This window comes from Panthera uncia, chromosome F2 (assembly GCF_023721935.1).
Source record: "Panthera uncia isolate 11264 chromosome F2, Puncia_PCG_1.0, whole genome shotgun sequence".
Taxonomy (NCBI): domain Eukaryota; kingdom Metazoa; phylum Chordata; class Mammalia; order Carnivora; family Felidae; genus Panthera; species Panthera uncia.
In genome coordinates this window covers 52,401,538-52,424,484 of record NC_064812.1, presented here as the reverse complement: position 1 = coordinate 52,424,484, position 22,947 = coordinate 52,401,538, and the positions used below count along the sequence as shown (strand labels likewise).

At 36.5% G+C, this 22,947-nt stretch overlaps 1 protein-coding gene across 5 annotated transcripts in view; it reads right to left on the bottom strand.

The window, feature by feature from the left end:
* The window catches only part of SNX16 (sorting nexin 16), a 43,541-nt gene extending 20,596 nt beyond the window's left edge, over nt 1-22,945 (bottom strand). The window contains exons 1-4 of one of the 5 annotated variants that reach the window (XM_049633221.1): nt 22,758-22,945; nt 20,547-21,021; nt 12,003-12,089; nt 8,654-8,802 (exon numbers count right to left, since the gene is read on the bottom strand). In XM_049633221.1, coding sequence (XP_049489178.1) covers nt 8,654-8,802; nt 12,003-12,089; nt 20,547-20,921 — 611 coding nt within the window. In that variant the 5' untranslated portion in view covers nt 20,922-21,021; nt 22,758-22,945. Of the gene's footprint in view, nt 1-8,653; nt 8,803-12,002; nt 12,090-20,546; nt 22,724-22,757 lie in introns of those variants that run through there. The other 4 variants (XM_049633223.1, XM_049633222.1, XM_049633224.1 and 1 more) reach the window with 4 other exon arrangements.
* Between the last annotated feature and the right edge of the window lie 2 nt (nt 22,946-22,947).

The following is a 22,947-nucleotide window of genomic DNA, read 5'->3' as shown; positions in this document are numbered from 1 at the left end:
CCTCATGGAGTCTTTTCTGACTAGACCCTCTTCCCCTACCCTATGTTAGGTTCAGTATTACCACAGCACCTTGAAGAGATCCTTTCATAGGACTTACTATACTGTATTACTAGTATTGTGTTTACCAAGCAGACTGTTTCACCAAAAGGTAGATGACAAATTTCTGGACTATATAGACCATATCCAAACCAATTAGCACAGCACAGAATAAGCGTCCCACATATAATGACTTTATTTGTAAGAGTTATGCAATTAGAAAAAAAAGTTAATGACTTTTATAAGGATCAGAACAAATTTCTATCCACCATTGTAGGTAAACACTATACTACAATTCTCTAATTTGAGAAGGATTTTAGGTTTTAACAGACGTCTTAACAGAGAGAGAGGAAGAAAGAGAATCCCAAGCAGGTTCGTGCTGTCAGTGCAGAACATGTGAGATCACGACCTGAGCTGAAACCAAGAGTTGGACGCTTAACAGAATGAGCCAGCCATGCACCTGGGAAAACTCTACTTTAAAATTGAGATCAGTTGTTGACTTAACATGCAGATAAGGAGACCTCAGACAGTATCCCTCAGCATTTTTTGTTATCAGAGCAAATTTGCCCTGTAAGTTGATCTTACTTTCATAAGAAGGTAGACTTTGGACAGCAACAAGACCAAAAGTCTTAGTTAAAAGGTCAGAATCTGGTTGTTTCTGATGGTTTGACTTCAAGATGCATGAAGAAGCACAATAAAAAGAATAGGATATAAGAAATTTAGAGTTGAAAGAGAACTTTTAGAGGCCTCTTAGCTCAAATACCTCATTTTCCAAATGAAGATACTGATTAAAATCACATAACTAAAATTACTTCACTATTAAGCCCAGAAAACTGAATTTTACAGAAGACCTCTGAGACCCAATTTAGTTAGGTAAGAGTTTACATAGATCTGGATACAAAATACTTGGCTTTATTGCATTTTAAAAAAGTGTCCTTAATTGAATGTCTACCAAACCAACATTAGTGATGAAAACCACTTGACCAAACTTAGCAATAATGTGTTGGTTTTCACAAGCTGGCATTATATGAGCTATTGAATATGTAACTGAATTCTTTCATTTTATAAAAATACTAAGACTAATCTAGCTTCTCTTGATGATATCTTAATATATAAAAACAACTTAGATACATTAAAGATAAAATTTACTGTGAGAAGATAGTTCAGGCTGAAATGTGTAAAAAATAGTTTTAAGTATCTTGTTCAAGAATTATGGAATTACTGAATTTTACAATTAAAAGAAACCTAAGGAGCTACCTAATCCAATATATTCCACTTAATAATTCCCCTTTCAATACCACTAATGGTTATCTAGCCTTTTCAAATATTTATGTAAAGAGAAACTCACTTTCTCAAAAGGCAGAATATTTTTTGTATTATATATATTTTTAATGTTTATTTTTCAGAGAGAGAGAGAGAAAGAGAGAGACTGAGAGCAGAGGAGGGGCAGAAAGAGAGGGAGACACAGAATCCGAAGCAGGCTCCAGGCTCTGAGCTGTCAGCACAGAGCCTGACGCAGGGCTCGAACTCACGAACTGTGAGACTGTGACCTGAGCCTAAGTCAGACACTTAACAGACTGAGCCACCCAGGCACCCCAGAATATTTTTACAGTAGATAGCCTGAAATGATATGTAACTCTTTCTTATATCAGCTGATAGGGTCTTCCTCTAACTTTTCACTACTATTCCTAGTTTTACATGTTAGTCTTGCTATTAAAAATGAGGTCTTTAGATCAGCAGTATCAGCATCACCTAAAAACTTGTTAGAAATGAAGAATCTTCACTCCAGACCTGCTGATTCAGGATATGCACTTTAATAAGATACACTACAGTTGAAGAAGCACTGCTTTAAAGTTAAGTATTATTTGATTAATCTTTCTCCCCCTTATAATCTTTCTTTTCTTTTTTTTTTTTTAACGTTTATTCATTTTTGAGACAGAGAGAGACAGAGCATGAATAGGGGAGGAGCAGAGAGAGAGGGAGACACAGAATCTGAAACAGGCTCCAGGCTCTGAGCCGTCAGCACAGAGCCCGACGTGGGGCTCGAACTCACGGACCATGAGATCATGACCTGAGCCGAAGTCGGACACTTAACCGACCAAGCCACCCAGGCGCCCCACTCCCCCTCATAATCTTTCAAATATGTGAAGATGGCTCTGTTATCCCCCAAGTACTTTTGTGTTTTTCTAAATTAAAAAAAATTTTTTGTGTATGTATTTTTATTTTTGAAAGAGAGACAGAAGGGTGGGAGAGGGAGGGGGAGAGAGAATCTCAAGCAGGCTCTATGCCCAGCACAGAGCCCGATGTGGGGCTGGATCTCATGACTATGAGATCATGACCTGAGCTGAAATCAAGGGTTAGATGCTCAACCTACTGAGCCAGCCAGGTGTCACCCCCTCCTCCCCACCAAGGACTTTTGTCTTTTAAAGGGTAAATATTATCATTTTGTTCAGTTCCTCCTTTATGTAAATACTTCTATATTTTGTTTACTATTAACTGCTGTTAATGCAAATCCATCCTGAATTTTTTTTTTTTTTTTTTTAACACATATAGAATTTAAAACATGATGGGGCACCTGGGTGGCTCAGTCAGTTAAGCATCCGACCTCAACTCAGGTCATGATCTCATGGTTCGTGGGTTCGAGCCTCGTATTGGGCTCTATGCTAACAGCTCAGAGCCTGGAGCCTGCTTTGAATTCTGGGTCTCCCTCTCTCTTGCCCCTCCCCTGCTCATGCTCTGTCTCTCTCTGTCTCTCAAAAATAAATAAATATTTTTTAAAAATGAAAAGAAAAAGAATTTAAAACATGAACTTTGGTATTGAAGTCCTTACAGATGGATGGTAATATGAAAAAAAACCCTATATAATTTAACCCCTCTATTTTAAAGAATTAAAAAAGAGAAAAAATTTGGTAACTTATGATATATGTGTAAATGCTTATGAAAAAAGAGAACAGTAAAAAAATTGCTGTGCTGATTAAATGATGCAACAATTTCAAAGTAGCATAAGATAGTATAAAATATATTTATAATTTATATATAATTTATAACATACAATTTATAAATACATTGAATCATTTATAGAAATAATTTATAAATAATATAACTATGTAGTAAATAACTATAACAAATTGTGCAATGTAAGACTTTCCCTCCCCATCCATCTTTCGGTGGCCTTCACCTTGACAGTCACATGCTGCTGGTGCAGGATCTGCGTCTTGCTTCTGCATTTTGATAGAATACTCCCTCTCATTTGTAAGGTCCTTCTTTACCTTCTCTTGTTGGTCTGAATATCACCAATTCTTTAAAATCCAGCTCAAATGTCACCCTCTAGGAAGCTTCCTGCAATTCTCCTAGTCAAAAGTTCCCTCTCTCTTTCTCCTCTGAAAGAGATCTAGCTCTACTCATCATAGTTGTTTTTGGCGAATCTTCCTCCTATTCAGTTTTCTTAAATAAAGGATCAGTATCTAAAGCACCTTTGTGTACTACAATACCTTATATGCAGTAAGACCTACATAAATATTTATGGAACACAGAAAATCAATAACAAATCCTTTGATTTTTTGAAATCATGAAAATATTAACTTTTTTTCATCTGTTTCCTTTGTATTTTCTAAATGCATCTGAAAATATTATCTTAAAGCTTTCAGATCAACCGTCCTTAGTGTCCTTTCAGTTCTTACTTTCTTCTACTTCTGCTTTGTTACAGTTACAGAGGTAATAATATTAAAAGCCTCCACCAGCCTGTTGTATAATGAAAAGCTCTTAGCCAACATGAAGGTTAAGAAGTAACTGTGTTGTGAAGTGCTAAGGATATAAAAAAGGAAAGCAAAAAAAGTGTAATTATAAATTTATAAAGAATTAATATCAAATAATTATCTGGCCATATAAAGACAGCAATTTTTCTATGCTCCCATTACAACTATAAAAGGAGGCTAACAAGTATATCAACAGGTAACATGTATCATACCAAGAAGCATTTCATAAACTCCCTTATTTTGTTCATCCTGAAGCCTCATTTCTTCAAATGAATTTTAAGACCAGTGACTACAACCTTAGCTTCCTTCATAACCTTCCTAGCATGACACAGAGCAAATGCTCAAGATAATACAGATAAATAATGAATGTCTTTCCTTCCCTTCACTCATGCTTTAAACAAAAACTTATTAAGAAACTTGTTAAATTGTGAAATAAAGAATGCTACCCATAACCCACAAAAAAGACAGAGTGTACTCTAGAATAAATAAGGCATAAATACTTCATTCTGAGTTCAATTTATCTAACAGTAGTCCCTAAATGTTTGATGATTTACATGACACAATCAAGTAGACAACACCTGATACACTACATTTTTTAATGCAAGACTTCTTAGAACTTCTAATATTCTAGGAATGTCACGTAAAACCTTTCCCAAATTATTTGGCAAAGAAATCTTTGTTTTCCTGAAATAACTACTTATGAATTGAGCAAGACTACTACCACTGTACTAAAGTACACAGTTTAGAAACAAAAGGATCGCAAACGTCCCATGTATGCATACCTCAGAGACAAAAATCTATCATCAATCAGTTTTTTAAAGTACAGATTTTTAAAAAATATTTTTTAGTGTTTATTTTTGAGAGAGAGAAAGCAAGAGCAGTGGAGGGGCAGAAAGGTGGGGGGGGGGGGACAGAATTCCAAGCAGGCTCCCTGCCATCAGCACAGAGCCTGATGCATAGCTTGAACTCACCAGCTGTGAGATCATGACTTGAACCCAAACCAAGAGTTGATGCTGAACCAACTGAGCCACCCAAGTGCCCCTAACCTCCTACTTCTTTTAAGAGGAAGGTTATGAGACAATAATCTTGGCCATGGATAACTTCAGGAAGTATGTCTTTTCTCTTTCTATGGTAGAATTATAAATCCTACTGTGAATTTTTCTTTGGTCCAAAGTTAAGCATTCCCCTATGTTGTTCTTAGGAATTTTTTTTTTTTTTTAGTTTATTTTTTTTTTGAGAGAGAGAGTGCACACAAGCAGGGGAGGGGCAGAGACAGAGGGCAAGAGAGAGAATCCCAAGCAGGCTCTGCACCATCGGCACGGAGCCCAATGCAGGGCTTAAACTTACAAACTGTGGGACTGTGACCTGAGCTGAAACCAAGAGTAGGATGCTTAACTGACTTGAGCCACCCAGGTGCCCCAATTTTTTTTTTTTTTTTTTTTTGAGAGAGAGAGAGACAGAGACAGAGAGAGCATGCACACAAGCAGGGGATAGGCCGAGAGAGAGGGTGACAGAGAATCCGAAGCAGGCTTCATGCTGTCAGCACAAAGCCTGACGCGGGGCTTGAACCCCTGAGCCATAAGATCATGACCTGAGCCAAAATAGGACACTGAAACAACTGAGCCAACCCAGTGCCCCATTATTACCAATAATTTTTAAAAAATGCAATAAAACTAAGATACACTTTCACTAAAAAATCAAGATACCACAAAATCAGCTTATTAATATGATTTATTTAATATTTCATTATATAAAGTATAGTTATTTATAGAATAAATGTGACTTTAAGTCACCATGATATTTTTAATACTAAGACATAAAGGTTTACTGACTAAAAGAAAAAGGGGATAAGATATGTTGACTTATTTTCTTTTATGGTATCATATAAAATATATTTTCTTCAAAAGATTTCTTCAAAATCTTTATGATTTGAGAGTTTTTTGGTTTTTATTCTTTCTCTGTGTGTCTGAATTAACACTAACTTCCTTTTTGCTTTTGAGATGTACAAATTTTGAGAAGTAGGGACCTCCGTGTTCCTACTAGAGTGCACACTGAGTTATATTTACTTCAAACTTTTTCTTTTTTTTCCTTCCTTTTTTTTTTTTGAGAGAGAACACAAGTGGTAGAGAGGGGCAAAAGGAGAAAGAGGGAAGGAGGGAAGGAGGGACGGAGAGAGAGAGAGAGAGAGAGGAGAGAGTGAGCATGAGCAGGGGAGGGGCAGAGAAGACAGGGAGAGACTCCAAAGCAGGCTCTGCACTGTCAGCACAGAGCCCGATGTGGGACTTGAACTCACGAATTGTGAGATTATGACCTGAGCTGAAATCAAGAGTCAGCTACTTAACAGAGTGAGCCACCCAGATTGCCCTGAGAGAGAGAATCTCAAGCAGGCTCCAAGCTCAGCATGGAGCCTGATGTGGGGCTCAAGGCCACAACCCTGGGATCATAACCTGAGTCGAAATCAAGAATTGGACACCTAACCAACTGAGGCACCCAGGCACCCCCAAAATATTTTTCTTGTAATAATAATACAGTAGCAATTATCAACATTTCAGCCATTTGTTTAACAAGTACTTATTGAGCACAGACTTTGTGTTAGCACTGTGTTAAGCACTGCACACTGAATGGTGAGTAAAACAGCCACGTAACCTACTATTACATATTTACCTTACAACCAGGTGGGTGAAAATCAAATAATCAGATAAATAGTCACAAACTGAAATGCTATGAAATTCAAGTACCAACCAGCCTTTCTTAGCTGGGATTTCAGGAGAGACTTAGATGCTAAAGGCAATGATTTGACTATTTTCTCAGTTCCCTTAAGACTGGCACATAACTAGTACCAGCCTAGAGAAGTTAATTCATAGATACAATGTGTGTCTTACTTAAGGCATTAGGTTTTGACTTTCAGAACCAGTTGTGAGGGACTGGTACAGGTACTATGAAATAGAACTAAACTAGTCTTTGTTGGTGGTGGTGGTGGTGGTGCATGAGGAATTGGGTCAGGAAAACCAGTTATGTGAGGAAGTGAAGTTTTTAACTGAAATGTGAAGGACATATAGGTGTTATCTAGGCCATGGCTGGGTGGGATAGTAGTGTGAAACATTGTCTTTCCAGGGAACACGATATTTGAAGGCCCTAAGGGACCAAGGAGCAATGTGACTTTGGAAAATTAAAAGACCAATATAGCTGAAGAGCACTGTGGCTCCAATGGGCTACAGAAATATGAGTGGATCAAGCAAACCAGAGGGAAAGCTTTTGCAGTAATTCAGGTGAGAGATAACTGCTTAGATCAGGGTGGTGATGGTAGAAATGGAGAAAAGTAGACAGATTTGAGTGGAATTTAAAACATAAAGGAAGGGATAAGGGTAGGAGGATTGTATCAACGATAAGTACCAGGTGCTGGATAAATGATGTTGCTGAACATTGGGAAAAAAGTCTAAAGAGTAAGCTTTTACCCAGTTTGAGATCACTTTGAGATATCTGAAAGATATCCTTGTCAAGAGGGAATTGCATATATGATTGCATATATATAACTTATAAATTAACCCAACTTCCCAATCTTCATATTTTTGCACTACTTTGGAGAAATATAATTATATAGTGTCATATTAACCAAAATTCTAATATGTGGGCCACTTTGTTTAAATGATTGCTAAAATACTAAATACTAAAATCAAGTTTACAGTTGGGCTGAGTATATGGTACACTGAATTTTTAACTTAGAAAATTTTTTTACATTGAAAAATTTTTAACTTTGCTGACTTTTTACAAGTGTTAATACAAATCAAATGCCAAATAAAATTCTTTTTTTAATTTAATGTTTATTTATTTATTTTGAGAGAGAGAGAGAGTGTGTGCGAGTGGGGAAGGGACACAGAAAGAGAGAGAGAATCCCAAGCAGGCTCTGTACTGTCAGCACAGAGCCCAATGCAGAGCTTGATCTCCCGAACAATCAGATCATGACCTGAGCCAAAATCAAGAGTTGGATGCTTGCACTGTTGGTGGGAATGCAAATTGGTGCAGCCACTCTGGAAAGCAGTGTGGAGGTTCCTCAGAAAATTAAAAATAGACCTACTCTATGACCCAGCAATAACACTGCTAGGAATTTACCCAAGGGATACAGGAGTACTGATGCATAGGGGCACTTGTACCCCAATGTTTATAGCAGCACTCTCAACAATAGCCAAATTATGGAAAGAGCCTAAATGTCCATCAACTGATGAATGGATAAAGAAATTGTGGTTTATATACACAATGGAATACTACGTGGCAATGAGAAAGAATGAAATATGGCCTTTTGTAGCAACGTGGATGGAACTGGAGAGTGTGATGCTAAGTGAAATAAGCCATACAGAGAAAGACAGATACCATATGGTTTCACTCTTATGTGGATCCTGAGAAACTTAACAGAAACCCATGGGGGAGGGGAAGGAAAAAAAAAAAAAAAAGAGGTTAGAGTGGGAGAGAGCCAAAGCATAAGAGACTGTTAAAAACTGAGAACAAACTGAGGGTTGATGGGGGGTGGGAGGGAGGGGAGGGTGGGGGATGGGTATTGAGGAGGGCACCTTTTGGGATGGGCACTGGGTGTTGTATGGAAACCAATTTGACAATAAATTTCATATATTGGGGAAAAAAAAAAAAAAAAGAGTTGGATGCTTAACCAACTGAGTCCGTCCCACCAGGTAAAATTCTTACCAATAAAAAGCAAGAAAATTCCAAATAGTGCTGTATTGGAGAGGCCAAGTAATTATATTCCTACCCTATTTTTTTGTGCTTCAATTAACTATGGTCTGTGTTTGTTCTTCAGTTTAAACAAGTTGTTGGAATGCAACTATAACCTCTTATTTAAGTTTGTCACATACCAGTTAGCAATGTCCTTGTGAGCCACTAAATTTTGAAGAAACGCTTGCAATCCTAATTGTCTATCTTCTAAAAAGTCGGCATTGTAATTATCTTTGAACCAGCGTTTTGGTGGAAGTGCTAATCGAAAGCCTGGAAACATCTCTTTTAACTGAAAAAGAAGAAAAAAAGAAAACACAGTGTTCAACTCAATCATAGCAATTCTACAAAATCTATCCTGTTAACTACATGAAATAAACTTAAATAAAGAATAAAATCCAGCTAAGTTTTTCTTACTTCAAGTGTTTTACTTATTAATTTCTACCAGTTGTGGGTACATAGGCATTACAACTGCTCCACATCCTTGCTAATACTAGGCCTTGTCCATCCTTTTAATGTTAGCCATTCTGGTGAGTACATAGTAGTACTTTACTGTGGCTTTAATATGCATTCCTCTGTTGACAAATCGTGTTAACTATCTTCTCTGTGCTTATTTGGATCTGCATATCTTTGGTGAATTATCTAGTTAAATCTTTTAACCCCTCCACTTAAAAAAATTGGATTATTTATCTTTTATTATTAAGTTACAAGAGTTCTTTATATATTCCTGATACAAGTCCTTTGTCAGATACAGGTATGACAAATATTTTCTCCCAGGCTGTGGCTTGACTTTTACACACATTTTTTGATTCTTGCAAGTAAAAGCAGGTGATGGGTAGAGCTATTTCTGATACCTAGGAACACTGACATAGATACTTATTAATTTTAGGTGCCCACGTTGGAATATCAAGGAGATATTTACTAATTTAAATTCTTACTAATCTTTCTTTAAAAACTTAAGAGTTATCTAAATCTCAACTTGCCTAACAAATAACACAGCAATATAAAGATGCACCTAGAGAGATGAAGAGAAATAAACACTAAATAATAGTTGAACCCTGAAAAGAAAAATAGCAAGTCGTAAAGGATTATATAGCTCTAAAGAGAAACTGTTAGAAATTAGTCTTCATGAACAAAAATTATAACAATTTCATAAGAAAGCTAAGAATTCCATTTTGGTATCTGGTAACTTCACGAATTACTTTGATCTTCTTGTTTGCTTAATTATTTAAAAAAATCAACAGAGGTAGAAAATTATAGGTTTTATAATTCTGGGTTTATAATTATAGGTTTTATAATTATAAATTACAATATTATAAGTTATAAATTTATATTATATATTATATATTATGTATAATATAACAATATATATAATATACATATAATATATATAATAATATATAATATGTTATATATTGTGTATTATATTATAAATTTAAATTATTTTAAATTATAAAATTATAATTATAGGTTTTATAATTCTTATATTACAGTAATATAAGAACTCAGGAACAATACATAAAATTCATATATAATGGCAGAACTACATTACAAATAATACTTTAAATACCACTACCCTCATCTACCTCCTCTAATTTCCCTCTAGCCCTGTGGACACAGCTCAGCTTTTCTTCCTCTATTACATTCTTACTGCCATTTGCTCAATCAATTCCGTACTAGAAATCTAGGTTGGTTCTAATTTTTAAGTATTAAAAACAAATTAAAACATGAAGAAAATAACAATGAACAAAACATGGTGAAAAGTATCCTTTGAACTAAATATTGCCTGCCCATATCCATGATTTCTCCTATCCCAGACATGTGATTAAGCACAACTTTAGGAAGCCATGTACCCTAGGAAGATTCGTATTTCCAACAACGGATAACGCCACTTAAATGTCTGTCAACCTGATGGGTACAAAAGAGTTCCTTAATTTTCTTTGGAGTACTTTGTGATATTAAATGTTTTCTAACTTTATTGGTCCTTTATATTTCTTCTGTGGCTTGCCTTGTTCACACCATTTACAGTATTTTCTACTTTTTGGTTTACTTTATTTTTAAGAGTTTTTTTTAATTAAAAAAAATTTTTTTAATGTTTATTTATTTTTGACAGAGAGACACAGCATGAGCGGGGGAGGGGTAGAGAGAGAGACACAGAATCCGAAGCAGGCTCCAGGCTCCCGAGCTGTCAGCACAGAGCCCGATATGGGGCTGGATCACAGAGTGAGTGATCATGACCTGAGCCGAAGTCGGACGCTTAACCGACTGAGCCACCCAGGGCGCCCCTTAATTTTTTATTTTTAATATTTATTCGTTTTTTGAGAGACAGAGTGTGAGTGGGGAAGGGGCAGAGAGAGAGAGGGAGACCCAGAATTTGAAGCAGGCTCCAGGCTCTGAGCGCAAGATCTTGACCTGAGCCGAAGTCAGACGCTTAACCGACCGGAGCCATCCAGGTGTCCCAAGAGTTTTTAATATATTGAGGGTTTTTATTATTATTCTGTTTCATAAATGCAGTAGGCAGAATTCTAGATGGCCTCATGACCTTTGCTCCTGGTGTTGTGATTTTGTTATGTTACACAAAAGAGATTTGTATGCAGATGTAATTAGGGTTACTCTTTAATTGGTCTTAAAATGGGATTATCTGGGTAAACCTAATCTTATCATACGAGTCCTCTAAAAGTACAGCTTTATTCCTTGTTGACTGCAGAAGAGAAAGTCAGAGATTCAAAGCGCAAAAAGGACCTGACCTGGCTATTGCTGACTTTAAAGGTGGAGAGGCCAGGTACAAGGGCTGGACAGCACTCTTTATGAGCTCAGAACACCTCTGCTTGACAACCGCAAGGAAATAGGGAGCTTGGTCTTACAAGTGTAAGAAACTGAACTCGGCTAACAACCTGAATGAGGCTGGAAGCTGATACTTTCTTAGAGCCTCCATATAAGAGCCCAGTCTAGGCAACAGCTTGATTTTGACCTTGTCTGACCCCAAGTGGCAAACCCAGCTGAGCCCACCTAAATCACTACACTTGATCTTAGCCAAAAGGCTGAGAAGCGATCCTACATCACTAGATAATAAAAAGGTATGTTTTAGGTCATAAAGTTTGTGCTATTGGTAAACAGCAATAGAAAACTAATACAACATGGTAGAAATACTTTTTTTGTTCATTCTCTTATTGTCACATGGTTTAGGAGATCTTATATACACATACCTTTTTCAAATTCACAAGGTTATATAATCGTTTATATTTCTGTTAGCAATTTTAAGGTTTTCACATTTTTATACTAAAAATAATTTTTTTTTCCAAAATAAAGAAATTGTGTGTAGAGATGGGTCTTTAGGCTATTAAAATTAAGTGAAATAGTTAATTTTCTTAGGAACTAGCAAAGATTTGACTTCACTCAAGTAGCTCATGAGGAGGAAAAACCACAAATTTAACTGTAACAGTTAATAATGCAAAACTGAAAAGTCCATTTTAGATTTATCTAAGGACTTACTTTATCATTAAGCCTAGAGAAGTCAGTGTATCTTCTGAAAACCACCCAGCTTTCTTCTGGGGTTTTCTTTACTAGTATTTTATATACCTGTGCAGAGAAAGAGAGAGAGAGACTGAAAAAAAAATGTATATAAGATATTTAAAACTCCAAATCAAATATTTTTAAAACTTTTATTTGAAAACCTGGATAACAATTAGTATGTAAAAAATATCGGAAGTCACTTGGACCATCAAATATACAAATTATTACAATGCAGGCATCAAAAGCAAGATTCAGGTCTTAAGAAACATGAGTGTGACAAATTTGAGACAAATGCTTTTCTGGCACACGCTAAATAAACTCCTCAGTTCCAAAATATGTTTTATGATAAAATATTCTAAAATTGATGAAAGACTTAATCATGCTTGAAAAATAGCCACTCTTGCCCTATACAATCAATTTAACTTCTAAATTCAATAACTATTAAGCAAAGTTTTCAAATACATTTGATGTTGTTTCAATCTTCAAGGCTGAAATGCAGGTAAAAAAATATCCATATTATATAAAAGTTTACATTTCTATAATTATGCACAATTATCTAGGCTTCAAAAAAAACTTGGTTGAGGCAAGTCAATAATTTAAAAAAGCATATTATAAGCAAACTCAATTCTATTTTTTGTAAGTATAATTTTAGAACTTATGAGGAAGTACTATGTATAAGAGAATCTCAGAGAACGTCTCCTGATAGTTTTGGTACAGTATTTTGGGCTAAACTAAATACATGACACATGTGAAATACTAAATACCCATCTGCTGAACCAGTGAAACCCTCTTAATAATGAGTAACTTTTTTTCCTGAAGTCAGCTGTGGAATAACGTTCAGCTGGAGCTCTAGAAGTGCACTTTAGCCACAGGTGGCTACTGAACACGTGAAATGTTGACAAGTCCCAAATGACAGGTGATATGAGTGTAAAATAAACACCAAATTTCAAAGACTTAGAATGAAAAAAAAAGGTTCATAAATGGTTTTAGGTTAAATAAACTATATTATTAAATATAATTTCATCTGCTTTTTACTTCTGTGGCTCACAGAGTCCTACTGGTTGCTGTAGAGAAGACTTGTTATTTAGGGGCTAGATCATCCTTATCATTTGAATTTTCTCCCTTACCAGACTTCTCTTTGAACTTTTAAGGGGGGAATGAGGAATCAGCAAGGATTAGGGTTGAACTGTCCCACATCTCAAGGTAACATATAAGGATGACGAAGATTATTCAGATACCCTTTAAGGTCTGCAGAAAGTCCTGATCTAAGATAGTTGCAAAGGAGATACTAAAGAAACATTTTTTAGGAGTTACTAATCAAAACAAAAGGGATAACTTAGCTTCCAAACTTGTGAGTATGAATAACTGATGCATAATAAAAGTCAACGTCATATGGTAATAAGTGTTATCTACACATAATCCATATTGTCTTTATTTTCCTGTTTTAAAAAATGAACACTCCTAAGTTGCTCTCCACAGTGGCCCCTGAGCACTTCTGCTTCTCTAAGAAAGACAAAGTACAGATTTTTGTGCTTTGTCTTCTCTAGAAAGCTCTCCCATGTTTCTATTTGTTTAAGTAGTGCTTTCAATAAAAACAATATGGACACTACTGATCATTCCCTCCTCTATGTTTTAATAGCATTTATGGTTTCTACTCTTTACTGGAAATTTAGTATATACAACTTTGTACATATTTACTTTGTAAGTAAACTATGCAGAAGCATATACTTAATTACAAAATACACATAGAAAAGCACAGAAATTATAAGTATACAACTTGATGAATTTTCACAAAACAAACACACTCAGGTAACTAGTACCAAGTGCAGGAAAGAAAACATTACCAACTGAAGAAGCCCAATCCTTCCCAATCTGACTCATCACTCCTCCTAGTCACTTTTGTTCTTTGTATTTTTAAAATTAAAAAAAAAAAAAAATTCCTATTTATTCTGAGAGAGAGAGAGAGAGAGAGAGAGAGAGAGAGAGCAAGCACACACATGAATCGCGTAGGGTCAGAGAGAGGGGGAGAGAGAATTCTAAGCAGGCTCCGCATTGTCAGTGCACAGCCCAATGCAGGGCTCTAACTCAAGAACTGGGAAATCATGACCTGAGCCTAGATCAGAGTTGGACGCTTAGCTGACTGAGCCACCCAGGCACACCCACTTTTCCTCTTAAACAATTTTCAAAGACTTGATGCTCTCTATTTTACCAGATCTTACCAGTCATTCTTAATACTTGTTTAGTTAAGAGATCAATTCAAAGAAATATATCTAGGAAACATTATCTTACAAACCTAAGATTCCTCCCAAGCTTGTATTTCCAGCTCAGACCTCTCCCCTAAATTCAACTTATATTAATATACATATACATAATACATGCTTGCGTTACACACTACGTGTACATACACAGACAGGTACATGACATCTCCATTTTGATGTCTACTAGGTATCCCAAACCTAGCATGTCCAAAACCAAATCCTGATCTTGCCCTCATAATCTGATATCTAATTAAATGGCAATCCTATTCTTCTCATTTTTTACCCAAAAACTTTGGGATCATCTTTGATTTCTTTTTCTCCCACATCTCAAGGTTCTATCTTCAAAATGTGTCAGAATCTGATCACTTGTTAGAAATTCTCCCACCACCCTGTCCATGCCACCATCATGTCATCTACCGTGGATTACTGCAAGAACCTAATACCTTCCGTTTCCATTATTCCCCCACAAAATCTAGTTTCAACTCAGCAGCCAGATCAATCTTTTTTAAAAATTAAGTCAGATCATGTGACTTTAAAACTTTTTAAATTTAAACATTTAAATCCTTTAAAACATTTTCAAAGATTTTCATCTTGTGCAGAGTAAAATCTAATGGCCTTACAATGGCTACATGCTCTATTTGATCTGTGTGTCACACTCCCTTGTCTTTACTTGTTATTTCAGTTCCTACATCTCTCCCCATGGCTTCTTTGCTATCAGCCACCAGGGTCTCTGTAGTTGTCTCACCTGTCAGGAAAGTTCTTTCCCCACATACTCTCATGGTTCGCTGTCTCTTAGTGCTAATATCTTTTCTATGAGGCCATGATTGACAATGTTATTTAAATTGCAACTCCAGTTGTGGGGGAACTTCCTTCACTCTTTTATTTTCCTCTATAGCACTTATCACCATATGACATACGAGCATTTAAAAAAGTTTACTTTATCTATCATTCACTCATTTGGGTTGCTGTACCCCCAAAATGTTGAATTAATGAATTAATGAATAAAAATGACTTTACAACTGTTACTTACTTCTTTCCCTCTAGAAAATGAGTTACCACTTTACTTTAATTTCCAAAAAAACTCAGGTCCATGCAGATTTCCCAACACATCACCAGTCTCATGAAAATTTAACTCCAAAGATTGTCTCTCTTCATAGATTATCTCAACACTCTGGTGAACATAGATGCAAAAATCCTCAATAAAATATTAACGAACTGCATTCAACAATACATTACAAGGATCATTCACCACAATCAAGTGGAACTTATTCTGGGAATGCAAGAATGGCTCAACATCTACAAAGCAATCAACATGATACACCACATCAACAATACAAAGGATAAAAATCATATGATCACTTCAATAGATGCAGAAAAAGCATCTGACAAAATCCAACATCTGTTCATGAAAAAATTCTCAAGAAAATACATTTAGAAAAAAGATATCTCAACATAATAAAGGCCATATATGAAAAGCCCACAGTTAACATCATACTTAGTGGGGAAAAACTGAGAGCTTTTCCTCTAAGATCAGGAACAAGACAAGGATGCCCACTCTTGCCACTTTAATTCAACATGGTACTGAAAGTCCTAGCCACAGCAATCAGATAAGAAAAAGAAATAAGAGGTATCCATTTTTGTAAGGAAGAGTTAAACCATCACTATTTGCAGATGATATGATACTGTACACAAAAAATCTTAGACTCCACCAAAAAACTACCAGAATTAATGAGTTATGTAAAGTTGCAGAATATAAAATATATACACAGAAATTGGTTGCATTTCTACATACTAGTAACAAAGTAGCAGAAAGAGAAATTAAGAACACAATTCCATTTACATTTGTGTCAAAAAGAATAAAATACCTAAGAATAAACTTAACCATAGAGGTGAAAGACCTGTACTCTGAAAACTACAAAACAAGGATAAAAGAAATTGAAGACAACACAAACAATTGGAAAGACATTCCATTCTCATGGACTGGAAGAATGGTGTTAAAATGTCCATCCTACCCAAAGCAATCTACAGATTCAATGCAATCCTTATTGAAATACCAATAGCCATTTTCCATAGAAATAGAATAATCCTAAAATTGGAACCACAAAAAACCCTGCATAGCCAAAGCACTCTTGAGAAACAAGAACAAATCTGTAGGTATCAATATTCGCAGATTTCAAGATATACTACAAAGCTATACTAATCAAAACAGTAAGGTAATGGCACTAAAATAGATACACAGATCAATGGAATAGAATAGACAGCCCAGAAATAAACCCATGCTTACTTATACAGTCAATTAATCTATGACAAAGGAGGCAAGAACATACAATAGGAAAAAGACAGTCTCTTTAATAAATGGTGCTGGGAAAACTGGAAAGTGAACCTGGATCACTTTTTAACACCTTACACAAAAATAGACTCAAAATGGATTGAAGACCTAAATGTGAGACCTGAAACAATAAAAAAAGAGAATACAAGCAACAAATTTTTTGACATCAGCCTTAGCAACATTTTTCTAGATATGTCTCCCAAGGCAAGGGAAACAAAAGAAAAAATAAACTATTGGGACTACATAAAAATAAAAAGCTTTTGCAAAATGAAGGAAACCATCAAAAAAACTAAAAGACAACCTACTGAACGGTAGAAATTATTTGCAAACAATGTATCTGATAAGGGGCTAATATCCAAAATATATAAAGAACTTATACAACTCCACATCAAGAATACCCACAAGTAATCCAATTAAAAATGGGTATTATGGGGCACCTGGATGGCTTAGTCAGTTAAGCGTCTGACTCTGGCTCAGGTCATGATCTCACTGTTTATGGGTTCAAGCCCCGCATCGGGCTCTGTGCTGACACCTCAGAGCCTGGAGCCTGCTTTGGATTCTGTGTCTCCCTCTCTCTTTGTACCTCCCCCACTTGTAATCTGTCTCTCAAAAATAAATAATAAACATTAAAAAGAAATGGGCAGAAGACCTGAATAGATATTTTTTCAAAGAAGACATACAGCTGACAAATAGACACATGAATAGAAGATGTTCAACTTCATTAACTATAAGGGACATGCAAATCAAAACCAGAACGAGATATCACCTTATATCTATCAGAGTGGCTAAAATAAAAATGGTAAGAAATAATAAGTGTTGCCAAAGATGTGGAGAAAAAGGAACCTTTGTACATTTGTTGGTGGGTATGTAAATTTGTACAGTCATTGTGGAAAACAGTATGGAGGTTCTTCAAAAATTTAAAAATAGAATTACCATAAATACTGGGTATTTACCCAAAGAATATGAAAGCAATAATTCAAAAAGATATACCCCTTTGTTTACTGCAGCATTACTATTTATAGTAGCCAAGATATGGAAGCAACCTAAGTGTCCACTAATAGATGAATGGATAAAGAAGATGTGGTGTGTATATAAACACATACACACACATATATAGACATACAAATAGACACATATACAAAACTGAATATTACACAGCCATAAAAAAGGATGAGATCTTGCTGTATGTGACAACATGGATGAACCCTAGAGGGTATTATGCTAAGCAAAATAAGTCAGACTGAGAAAGACAAATAGCATATGATATCACTATGTGGAATTTTAAAAAAACAAAACAAATGAATAAACAAAAAGCAGAATCAGATCTATAAATATAGAGAATTGATGGTTGTTGAAGGAAAGAGGGGTAGGTGAAAGTGCAAAATGGGTAAAGGGAGATACAGGTCTCCGGTTACGGATGAATAAGTCATGGGAAAAAGGTACAGCATAAGGAAAATAGTCAATGACACTGCAACAGTGTTGTGTGGTGACAAAGGGTGGCTACACTTATGGTGAACATAGCATAATGTGTAGAAAAGTTGAATCACTATGTTGTACACCTGAAACAAACATAACACTGTGTGTCAACTATACTGATAAAAAACTTAAAAAAAAATTAAACATATCCCTAACAACAAAAATCCCTAATAACAAAAAAAAGTTATCACAACAACTTTTTTCTTGGAGGTCCTACTATACTGTCATAGGTTTATAGCATGAAATGTTGAAGTAAACATAAAAACTTTGTATCAAGAAAATCCAAGAAGAACTATTTCAATTATAAGTATATTCAGCAAGGTCTCCAGATACAGAAACACATCGACACACAAGACCATAACATATAAACTAGCAATTAACAAAAAAAAACCAAAACAAGGTATCAAGAACATCAAACAACATATTTCTCAGTATTCAGAAATAAAACTAGGGGCACCTGGCTGGCTCAGTTGGTAGAGTATGTGACTCTTGATCTTGGGGTTGTGAGTTTGAGTCCCACGTTGGGTATAGAGATTACTTAAAAAGAAAAAAAAAAAAAAACTTAAAAATGAAAGACCTCTGCTCTGAAAAGTACAAAACATTAAAAGAAGTTAATGACTTCCGTGTATGGATTAGGCTCATAGATGCAGAGACTCAGTGGTGTATAGATGTCAGTTCTCTCCAGTCTATAGATTCGATACAACTGCAGTGCAAAGAGCCAAGGATAACCAAGACAGTCTTGAAGAACAAAGCTAGACTACTTAAGACAGCAGGTAGCCAGGCCTCTCATACTGCATTAGTAATTAAGGACAATGTGGAATTGGTAAATGAAGGAAAAATGGAACACAGAAACCCATATGTTCATGATTGCCTGATTTATGACATAAGCAACTGTGCAAATGTAGACAGAGTTGTCTTTTCAATAAAAACCGGATTACTTTATCCTATATTGAGGGGAAAAAAATGTCTTGACCCTTATCTCACACCACAGACAAAAATCAATTCCAGATGCTTTACAGATCTAAATGTGAAAAGTCCAACAATAAAGTTTTTGAAGAAAACATAGGCCAACATCTTTGTAAGCTGGGAATAGGTAGATTTTAAAAGTGTTAGGATGCCTGAGTGGCTCAGCTGGTTAAGCATCTGACTTCAGCTCAGGTTATGATCTCATGGTTCACAAATTCAAGCCCCATGTGGGGCTCAGAGCCTGGAGCCTACTTCAGATTCTGTATCTCCCTCTCTCTCTCTGCCCCTCCCATGCCTGTGCTCGGTCTCTCTCACTCTCAAAAATAAATTAAAAACACATTAAAAAGAAAAGTTAAAAAAAAGTGTTAACCGTAAAAGAACAAGTATTAAGATATTTATATTTGTATAGTATATATAAAGCATATTAATAAATTAATAAAGCATATTTATTACTACGTACTTTTGTTTATCTAATGCATCATTAAGAAAGTGAAACGGCAAGCCACAGAGTGAGAGATAACACAATGCATGCTGTAAGAAAAAACTTATGTGCAAAATGCAGAGAAAACTATAATTCAAGTGGAAAAAACTTTCCCAAAGAAAAAGGAATAAAGGTCTGGAACAAATACTTCACAACAGGAATGTTTTGGCTATCCATCCAATGGCCAAAAACATCTTCAATTTAACTAGCCATTTAAAAAATGCAAATTAAGAACATAATGTGATATTACTCTATCCACCAGAATAGGTAAAATGAAAAAGATGAAAAATACCACACATTGGGAAAATGTAGTGTAACTAGAACTCTCATACCCTGCTTACAGGAGTATAAATTAGTACAACCACTCTGGCACACTGTTCATCAATATCTTCTAAAGCTAGGCATATAATCTAGCAGTTTTACTCCTGGGCAGATACCAAACAGAAATGTGTACATGTGTTTACTGAGGGACAAGTACCAAAAGGTTCATTGCAGTAGCATTTGTAACAGCCCCAAACTGGAAATTCTACAAATGCTTCAACAGTAGAATGGTTTAATAAATTGTAGTATATTCACAAAAAAGGAATACGATCAGTAACAAAAATGAGCTACCTATAACTACACGCAAGTTTAAGGATAAATCTTACAAACACAATATTGAAAAGACCACACTTCAAAGAGTACATACTCTGCAATTCCATTTACATAAAGTACAAAAATAGGCAAAATTAATGCAGGCTATCAGGAAGAGTGGGTATTGACTGACAAAGAGCACGGGGGAGGTGCATTTTGGATGCTTGTTCTGTTTCTTGATCTGTGTGCTAATTTCACAGAAATTTCTCGTTTCTGAAAATTCATTCAAATAAAACAAAGGTTTACTACAGCATGACAGTATTTAGAGTTGTAAAAACCACTTGACACTTGAATTTTATGTTCAAGAAATTACAAGTATAGATAACAATTAAACCCAATTTTTCACTTTCTACTGACGTACAAAAGAAGTTAATACTCACGGTAAATTTAGCTCTTTCTTCCATCACCTCATAACCCAATATAGTAGGTGTAGAAGGTCTATCTTCCAAACACACTGTTTCAGGATTTTGTTCCTCACTTTCTCTTGGTCTAGTAGAATACTCAATGGAAGAATCTGCACCTGTAAATTTAGTCCTAATGAGGGGACTGCTACAGACAGATGAAGTACTATCCATTTGATCAGGTACACTTGTCTGTTTAAAATTACCCATATTTGAGTCCTCTAACTGGCCTTTGGAAGAGTTTGAACTTGTTGAGATACTCCCAAAAGAAGAACTTCTTTGGTTTCTGTTGGTTGTAAAAGTGGAAGCAGAGTTCCCTATGGGCATAGGAACTGGGACATAAGGAGTTGCCATCTTCTTTTAGCTTTTGCAACAAACCTATACGCTGCTGAGTCCAAACATTTAGAGGATAACTAATATGAAATCCATTATTTTCTTCTTGGGAATTCACTATCTAAAAATGAGAAGAACATATTGAAGGTTAGTCTTTAATTTGGAATGTTATCCCCCAAACCCCCAGAATGTTCACATTCATTTCTTTTGATTTTGTGACACTCGGTTACTTTATGTGGAATGAAAACATGCCCCAAACCTCTTTCTTTAATCCCAAACTATCATCTCTAAGGACTCTCATTTGCAAGGTAAAGAGAGTAAAACTACTCCAGTCTTTTTCTTGACTTTCATACTACAGGTTCTTTTTAATCTCTACTTCATTTCCTTGTGATAGATTTCTGTAATGTTCATTTTAACGTGATTTCACCTACATAGAAGAGTTGGAAACAGGACGAGTGGTAAAGCCCTTTCTGAAACTTTATTGTCTGCTTACGGTCCTGACAGTTCTACATACAAGGAGGGAAGGAGGGAAGAAAAGAGAGGGAGGAGAGTTATTCATAATTCCGTTTGATTTAATTAGCAAAACTCTAAACAATTACCCTGACTAATAACAGTGAACCAGAAGCTTAGATGTTACAAAGCAAACATCAACTGCTCTTAAAATTTTAGTTTACTAAATACAGGATGAAATGTACTGGAAAAACTCCTGGTCAATTTAAACTAATCAAATAAAACCCAATGAACATTAAACTTATATCCTAAAATATGAAAAGGTTGAAAGTGAAAATGTTCTTCAGTCTCCAGATCATCAGTAATCCTGCTATGCTAAAAACTGAGGGTAGTCAACAAATCTTTACAACTCATACTCAATAATCTGTTGTCAAAAGGACCAATTTATCTTGTCTCAGAATAATCTCATACAATGAAGAAAAGGTTTACCACTAAGTTGTTAAATAATAAACTAAGAAACTGTAATAACTACAGACCTGTGAAATGGCACATAACAAAGGGTCTGCCTATCTTAACTACATCTATTCAACTCTACTAGTGAGAAAGGTAGGAATGGAGCTGCTTGGGCTTGGAAAAGATGCTGATGTAAGATTTTTAATCCAGCACGTGGCTCTGGGCAACCTTCCTCATCATCAAAGTTTCAAGAAACTCGAGTTGCTGATTCACTGCTCCTCGGTTCTGCCTGATGCTCCCCCCACACTCCCAAGAAGTAAATAAAAGTCTGAAATCTTATCCTTTTCAAAGCCCGTGGGATAGCCCTGCCCCTTGCTACTCAACTAACTACCTGAGGCCACAGGGCTGGGGGAAGGACGCGCGTATCGACACAATCACTGACATGCAAAGAAGTGAGCGCTACCCAAACTTTAAGAAAACGTACTGGGCTCATTAATAGCGTGTTCACTTTTGCCTTGGCATGGAGATGCTCCGAAGCCTGACATCTTAGTCCTACGCTGGAAAAACCTTAGGCAGGTGAGGTGGCCCGAGCCTGAGCAACGAGGTAGGAGAGAGAAGTGGGTGGCGAGAGGAAAAGTGGAGAACCCAGGGGCAGCTCGACCTCAGGAGTGCCTTGTCAGGGTGAGCAGGCCACGGGATTTCGGCTCATTGGGTGGGAAGACCCACCGCTCTCCGGGGCTCCCAGGGGCCCCAAGACGGTCCCAACTCCGCCGCCCCGCGCGAGGCCAGCGCCTCCAGACGCGCGGCAGAGTCGGCGGTGGCCTGAGGGTGGCCCGAAGGTTCCTGCGGGGCCCGTCCACCCTCCGGTGGAGTCCGCCAGACGCCCGCCAGCCAAGGGGGCGCAGGTGTCACTCGAAAGAGCGCCCGGGAAAGCGCCCGCCGCCTCGTCCCTACCTCAGCCCCCTCCGCGATCCCGTAGAGCGCGCTTCCCCGTGACGGTTAAATCCGACCCTCCTTAACCGCAGCTTTTCGTCTCCACCCACCGGACCAAGAAGCCTCACGTGACCTTCCGTCCCCCAAAGCAGCCGCTCACTGCCTCAGCCCGGCTTTACCCGGCTGCCGCGGAGCCCAGGATCCCTGCGAG